This window comes from Xyrauchen texanus, chromosome 17, assembly GCF_025860055.1.
Source record: "Xyrauchen texanus isolate HMW12.3.18 chromosome 17, RBS_HiC_50CHRs, whole genome shotgun sequence".
NCBI lineage: Eukaryota > Metazoa > Chordata > Actinopteri > Cypriniformes > Catostomidae > Xyrauchen > Xyrauchen texanus.
In genome coordinates, this window is record NC_068292.1 from 42,690,410 (window position 1) to 42,698,889 (window position 8,480).

At 40.5% G+C, this 8,480-nt stretch overlaps 1 protein-coding gene across 1 annotated transcript in view; it reads left to right on the forward strand.

Annotated features, from left to right (window-relative positions):
- LOC127657747 (igLON family member 5-like) overlaps positions 1 to 5,104 on the forward strand; it is a 217,903-nt gene extending 212,799 nt beyond the window's left edge. Inside the window, exon 8 of the mRNA XM_052146626.1 lies at positions 3,249 to 5,104. Within this exon, the coding sequence (XP_052002586.1) occupies positions 3,249 to 3,349 (101 nt within the window). The 3' untranslated portion in view covers positions 3,350 to 5,104. The remainder of the gene's footprint in view (positions 1 to 3,248) is intronic.
- Positions 5,105 to 8,480: the final 3,376 nt, after the last annotated feature.

Genomic DNA, 8,480 nt, shown 5'->3' on the forward strand with positions numbered 1-8,480 from the left:
TTCTTCCCTCACGCATTACCATTGTGAGCGAGTCCTCCATCACCCTCTCTCCGTTCTCATTTGATCTTTTCTCATTCTTTCTTCCATTGTCTCTGCATGTTTTTTCCTCGGAGTCATCGGCCGTCAGTTTAATACATTTTCCCTGGTCCTGCCTCTGCCACATGGCTTTGGCCTCTTATCTTTCCATTAAATGTAGGCTAAAGAGAACACTTTCTTTAACCTCTGTCTGTCTTAATTCATGGTTTTGATGAAATCACCATATTGTGTTGAGTAACATGGGGCAGTGGTAGCTCAGTGGTTGAGGCTCAGGGTTACTGACCATAAGGTCAGGGGTACAAGCCCCAGCACCACCAAGATGCCACTGTTGGGCCCTTGAGCAAGGCCCTTAACCCTATCTGCTCCAGGGGCGCCGTATCATGGCTGACCCTGCACTCTGACCCCAGCTTAGCTGGGATATGTGAAAACTAAAACATTTCACTGTGTATATGCAAAAAACTGTGTGTATAATGTGTGACCAAAAAAAATAAAGGATTCTAACTAACTAAAAAGTATCACGTGACAGTTCTAAAAATACGTTTTTGTTTGGTTTTTTGGTCACATATGGCGCTTGCAGCTTTAGCATTAATGCAGGGGGGCCCGGACTCTCAGGGGGGGGCCCAGTCATGGTATTCTCCCATCGACCTTCTCGGTAGGGCACGTATGTAAACACATTCAGCGGGAGATGCTGATATAAACTTGGAGAGTGTGCGCAACGCTAAACCCGTCCGTGTAGTGCATGGTCATCAAGTGATAACGTTCCCACAACCCCGCAACACCGCTGGAGGAGGCGTTTACTCATGTTAAACATCAACTAATATGACATTAAAATGTGTTATCGATGATGTCATGCATCATTCTTTGAATTGAATCGACTTGAGATCAGTAAAAGATGCTTTTTTTAACCACTCAATCAGATGATGATTTAAAGTTATTTGTTGATGCAGTAGATATTGGGTAATTTGTAGGGCTGTCAATCAATTTAATTAATTACACAACATGACGAATCGTTAATTTAACTAAGCGCAATTAATCGCATACATCATTATTTGCTCAGAAAGGCCCCCAAATAAAGATAATTCATATAAATAAGGCATAATAATTAGAATATTTAAGGCCTATAACATTGTAAATATATTATCAATAGTAATTCAGTTTGAAATAAATGTAAGCGCAGCGTAGTTTTAGCGGGACGACTAGCAGCTGTACATCATCGCACCATTAGGTGGGTCATTCCTTGCCAATCACATGTAAGTCGTTGCTCAAAATTGATCACATTGCTGTTTCAGTGCGCTAACACGGCAACCTCCACCACCCCACCACCACCTGTGGAGGATGGGACTCAACAGGTGGTGGTGGGGTGGTGGAGGTTGCCGTGTTAGCGCTGTTTCAGTGCGCTAACACGGCAACCTCCACCACCCCACCACCACCTGTTGAGTCCCATCCTCCACGGGGGGTTAGCTCCTCGCCCCTGCGTCCTATCTGTTACAGATTTACAACTTCTTGCCAGACGGGGCTTACGCCAAAGAGAGACATTACTTTTCTGTTTTATATTCATCAAATAAATGTCATATTAAATTTCACTCAAGTCTGCGAGTCGTCCTGATTAAAATTACATTATTGTGGCAGATGAATTTGGAGCATCTCACTGGTATTCAGCATCATAAACGCTGCATTTTTATGCACGCTGTGTCAAGTTAAAAGTAGTTGAAACTTTTAAAATCACATCTCAAAATTCCTGTACTCTGTTGTGCTTCCTCTTCAGCAGAACCCTTCTTATAGGGGAGCCTACAAGCTTAGCCTAAAATAGCTTAATGCGGCACTCCCATAGACATTTGGTGGTACGCTGCCGAGGTGTTTTTTGAAGGAGATCCCTCAGTAAGTAGCTTATCTTTGAACGAATTGACCACCTTTCCGCTATTCTTCAACATGTTTTATACTAAATTATCCTTTTGTAGTGAACTTTGTGTGGAGTTTACTACGATAAATTGCCGTTGTATAAGAGAAGTCACGGACAATTTTGCGGCAAGTAGGTGTCAGTTCACAGCTCTCCCCATTCATTTGTATGGTATCCGCCAACGGTGACTAACTGTCGCAACATGCTAGTTGACTGTTATGCTCTCTTCTATTGTAGAGGCATGGAGGTTGTTCTCTCCATATATACTGTATACTAAATCTCTGTCCTCAGTGAGAGTTTATCATTCTCTGGCTGCACTGCTTGTGATTGTCGTTGAGGCACGCTGCCACCTATTGACGTGGCTTGTAAAAACACACTTGGCCTACTTCAGTTTTGAATTGCTCATATGTTAGGAAAATCTGTCCTTTTATTATGGAATTGACATGCGTGTCAGGGGGCATGATTAATTGCATACATTATCTTTAACGCGGTATTTTTCACAATAAATGTATACATTAAATCAACAAATGTCTCAACCGATGTGGGAAAGTTTGCACCAGCTCGCCGGTGTGTTCATGTCGACTGATGTTAACTGACTGAATGAGATTGGCCTCAAAGTAGGTGGAGCTTCAGGTCACGCCTACCGATTACGTGGACCAATGGCATTAAGTTGTTTAACAGCCGGTAAGAAGTTTTCTTGAAAGATCAACATGGTGAGCTGTTACAAACCACTGAAAATAACTGAAACACCTTTTTGGCCAGATTTTGTACCAAATGACGTCACACCGTTCATTCTTTGATTTCATAGGAGGTGTGCTGGGACCTTAAATACTTCCACTTGGAAGTCTGATGCATTTAACCGATTCCAAAATTGTGCAAATGTGGCACCTACAAAATGACAAAATTATATTATAATATTTTTACTATTTATTGTTTAGTCAAATACTTAAAATATGTTCTTTTTACTCATTTATATACATTGTTTTTGTTTTTATTGGTGGTATTGTGAAATATGTATCTGTGTAAGTGCTGACACCCTAATTGAAGATACTCTTTTAATAATAATAATAATGAAATTAAATAAAAATGTGATATGTTTTATACTCAAATATGTGCACAACCCCCTAAAAGTTTAAAAGAAATCGATGCTTCTCTTCACCTCGGATGCATTAAATTGATCAAAAACATTAGTAACGCTGAAAATGTATATTACTGTTTGAAATTACGATTTTGTATTTTTATCTATTTTAAAATTCACCTGTGATGACAAAGCCACATGTTCACCTCTTCACCTCTTTTCTCTCTACTCTTACAGGGCCCGGGGCAGTGTACGGCGGAGGGGTGTCTCTGCACACCCGTTTATCAGGCGTCGGCCTCTGGTTCTGCCTCTCCGTCTCTGTTCTGATGAAAGTCTAATACTTTCCCATCTCGGAAGGAGTCTTTAAATATGAACCCATCACTGTGAACAAAATGAAATTATGCATTAATCCAGGAGCCATCGCTACATCACCTTGGTCATACCTTCTCGTCCAATTTCCTCTCCCATTCACGCCCGGTGGCATATCACTGCTTCATCCCCTCTGATGTGTTCAACGCTGGTCACCTTTAACGTCCAAACCTGATATTTGATGCACATTATTTGAATGACAAGTGTATTGCTGAGTAACGTATGAAAAGTTTGTGAACAGCTCGTTATGTCTTGATGTGCGTGCTGGACATGCTGTTTGTGTCTTGTGGGTTGTAAATCCGTGAATGTAACAGTGTTGACAATGATGGTTATGGTGCTCTAGATCAGGTGACCCTCTAGAAGAGGTTTGTGGCAGTTCACCAGCGGGTCCATTGGCCATTGAATCTCGGATCTGAACGCATAGATCTGAATGAATGGTGGAGCATTCTGACATACATAGCTACTATGAATGATGTCAAACCACATCCTTTCTTGCAAGGGTTAGAGGAATGGGCGTTCATCTTGGCCCCTCGTTTGCGTTCATTTTGGGGTCTCGACCCAAAGGCAAACATCTGACTCTTGTCCAGCCCTCATGCAGTCCTCAGTCTGTCTATTGATCCATTACAAAAATCGTTGGTCCTTCACCCTCAGTGTAAATATATATGCAGTATAGACGCCCCTCATTCCAGTGATAAAAAGTACATTTCCCATCAGTCTGTTTCAGCCTTTTTGGCTTGGATGATATTGCTGCCTTCAATTCAAGTTGGAATGGTCGTATTTATGAGATAAGCGTAAAGTGCCACCACAGTGTCATGACTTCCAGAGGGAAACTTGGAAATTTAACCCATGACTTTGCGATTTGGTGGTGTGTCAATAAAAGTATCATTTCATAAACTAATTGGTGTTCGTACACAAACGCCACGATAATGGCATGCTTGCCAATTCGGAAACGTTCGATTTTCTTTAATCCCCAACTTTCTAAGTTGGGGGCATGTCAATTAATGAATCTTTGCAGAAACAAATTGGTGATGAACGCCACCATAATGTCGCAATTACCATTTCAGAAATGTTGGAGTTTCTTTAATCCCCAACCTTCTGCGTTGGGGGCATGTCAGTTAATGAGTCTTTGCAGAAACTAATTGGTGAATGCACATGAACGCCACCGTAATGTCTTAATTACCACTTTGGAAATGTTGGATTTTCTTTAAGCCCCAACTTTCAGAGGTGGAACTATGTTAATGAAAGAATCGTTGATTCCCACATGAATGTCAACATAATGTCGTAATTATCATCTCGGATAAGTTGGATTCTCTTTAAGCCCCAAATTTTTGTCAATAATACAATCGTTGGAAAAACTTTCTAATAAGGTTCCATTTGCTAACATTAGTTAACAACCTTAGTTAACACAAGCTAACAATGAACAATACTTTTACAGCATTTATTAATCTTAGTTAATGTTAATTAAAACATATTAATAATTTGTTTTAAATCAAAAGTTGTATTAGTTAACATTAGTTCTATCAGGATGACTCGCAGACTTGAGTGAATTTTAAAATTACATTTATTTGATCGTAGGCCCCATCTGGCGGTCCAAGGGAGTTGTACTCGGAACCGTCATATCCTGCCGGAGGTAGGAGGCAGGGGCGAGGAGCCTACCCCCGTGCAGGATGGGACTCAACAGGTGGTGGTGGGGTGGTGGAGGTTGCCGTGTTAGCGCACTGAAACAGCAATGTGATAGATTGTGAGCAGACTTATAAAGCAACGACTTACATGTGATTGGCGGGGAATTACCCACCTAATGGTGTGATGATGTACAGCTGCTAGTCGTCCCGCTATAACTACGCTTACATTTAATGCACAATGAACTAACATGAACTAGCAATGAACAATTGTAAGATTAATACATTCTGTAAAAAAAAAATATATATATATATATATATATATATATATATATATATATATATATATATATATATATATTGCTAATAGTTTGTTTATGCTTTAACTAATGTTAATGAATGGAAACTTATTGTAATGTGTTACCGAATCGTTGATTGCCACATGAACGCCACCATAATGTCGCTATTACAACTGCAGAATCGTTGGATTCTTTTTAATGTCAATTAACGAATCATTGCGGAAACTAGTTGGTGGGCACACATGAACGGCACCACAATATTGTAAATATCAATTAGTTTCTCTGTATTTTCTTTAAATCATGTTTACCATGTTGGGGGCAAGTCAATTAAACAATCATTGCAGAGGCATTGAATTGGCACTGATCGTAAGAAGTAATTGTAATTATGAATGACGACTGTACAGTTTAGTTTGGCACTATTTTGGGTACTGTAAACAAAGAAAAGCATTTAAACTTACCAGAAATACTACCGATTTTGCAGGTCGACGTAATGCATAAATCACACGTTTTGTCGCAGTAGCGCTAAAAGGTTTTCTGTGTTTGTCGGGTAGTAAAAAAGAAGGCAATATGAAATAGCCCAATATGAGTGTCCCATTTGATTCTGACTAAAGTCCCTTTGAACGCACATCATCGATGCGATTTATAAACTCTCAAGTACAAACTTTCCATGAAGACTTGAAGGCAGCAAAGGTTTCTGGTGTCTCCTGCCCTGAAGCAGATCATCAACTTGTTGCTTGTGGATAGCATGTACCGGTTAGAAATGTCCCTCTTGTGACCTCACTTCCTGCACCAACCCCCGTTTTAACCCCTGCACTGTGTACATTTTAATCTGCAAGGTTAACTGCTATTACTTTTTTGGTGTTGATAATGATGATAATGATGATGATGACAATGTTAATAAGTACTGAATAAATATGATAGTAATTCCATGTGAGAAAAAAAAAATGACAGAGCTGATCGCAAGCCATGTGTGTGAAAATATTTTGTACTAAAATCAATCCATTGAACGGTGTGATGTGCTCTGTTTTACCATGATAAACTTTTTTAAAAATGGAAGTTGTTGGACCGAGTCCACTTGTCCGTATAAAGGCTGGGTGAACTTTCTGTCAGCATTTCAAAGTACTTTTTTGACCACGAGCCCATATGGACGCATTTGATTTATGCACACAATGTTTGATGTGACTGTGCAGGTGACGAAATGTACGTCAGGTATACTTTCCCCTTAAAAAGACCAAACGAGAAAATGTAAGAGCGCTTACACACTAGAGGAAGCTATGGTGGAGCGTTAGACGAATATAAATGCGTAAGATCTCTTTAAGAACCAGTTTGATATCAAGCGGTAATATAGTGAATTGGATTTCCAAAAGCACAACAGGACTCGCCTGTCTGAAGTTCTCATTGGTCGATGGATGCTCACATCAGGGGGGCGTTGCACCAAAAGTTTCTTAACTCGCATGACGTAGCCTCACTTTCACGAAATGTGGGGGTTTTCCTCTACGTCTTTGCGACTTGCCATCCCTGTTGAAATCAATGGTGTGCCGCATTCTCTGACACAGTGTAAACTCTAGTGTGTAGGCCCTAATATAATTAAAAATGTGTATGTATTCCGGTGTTTTTTTGTTCCCATGCTGTTGATGGCTGTAATGTATTCTGCCGTAATGATGTCACACTCATTTCTGGTTCGGGACATAACCAAACCTAAAGTATTCTGCAATTGCATGCTGAGATCTTGGTCTTAGTCAATTCTATTCAAAATTGGATGTCGGATATTCCTACTCTATGGTCGGAACTAAATTGACTGTACTTAGAAGCCCCGTCCTACAGTTCAGTGATAAGATTAACGCTCGAACATCAAGTGGAGCTTATCCCTTACAGCATGACGGGACCTAAACTGGTGGTGTTGGGGTGGAGGGGGTGTAAAAGCAACACTGCATAACTAGTGATGAGTGGCAGCTGTACTGAGCTTATAAGGCGAAAGCTGGATTGTGATTGGATGAGATGCCTGATATGAACAAAAGGATGACGTGATGTTTACAACGGGTCCTCTCCCAGAACTATCGCATAGGCTTCCATTTCCACACCAGTTTCCAACTTAAAGTGCTATTCTGTTGCACTTAGTTGGAAGTTGGAAATTCGGACTTCCCAAGTTGAATGGAATCCAGCATTAGATTCTGTGAGCAGCCTCTTTTTTTTTTTCATTATTCCTTTTCTTTTGTTTTCTTTTTTTTTTGTTGAAAGAGAATCAGATTAGTGGGAGATAAAGATGTAATTAGCCAGCGACTGTGACTCGCTAAGCAAGCAGACCTCATATTTTCTTCTGTCCCCCATCTGGTGAGCGGCAGAGCTCATAAATCAAGCTCGGTCCTGGCGCTGACAGATCCCTCTTCAAGGACAGCTGTGCCTTTGACTCATGTCTTAAGCCCGATGTGGAGTCCAATCCCCGACAGGCTAATTAACCCTCACTTAAGAGCACACAGTGAAGAGGCTTTGACGTAATGCAGCAGTGTGCATCTTAATGCACTGTGGTTCACTGTATGCAACTATTCACAATGAGCGCAGCATTTCTGACCATTCGGTTTCCAATGCTAATGCTGTGCATACTATAATACAATAATGTCACGTCGTCGCCAATGTGTCCCATTTTTTTATTTCAACCACCAATAATCCCGAAATAACATTTTAACCCAGTGAAAGTCCAATTTACACAGTCTAACTGTGCCAATATTACTACGATAAATGGATTCACAAAATGTGGTGTAATTGTACAATGTGCCGGGATTGAAGGAGATATTGCGCACTGCCTCTTTGAATTAGGAAACTTCTCCCAAGTGTTCTGTGCAATTGCTCTCAGACGTTCAACAATCACATACCATTTAGTCACAAGAACAGCATGTTCACAATTTTGTCCAGAAGTACATACAGTGGCCCCAGAAAAGTATTTAAACACATAAGGCAAACTTGAAAATGTGTGAATGTCTTTTCAATACATACAATATCTAATGGTAAATGGTCTGCACTTATATAGTGCTTTTTTTAACCTTAGAGGTTACCAAAGCGCTTTACACTGTGTCCCATTCTCACACACACACACACACACACTCATACACCAATGGCGGCAGAGTTGTCATGCAAGGTGCTAGCCTGCCATTGGGAGCAACTTGGGGTTCGCTTCGGCATGTGGA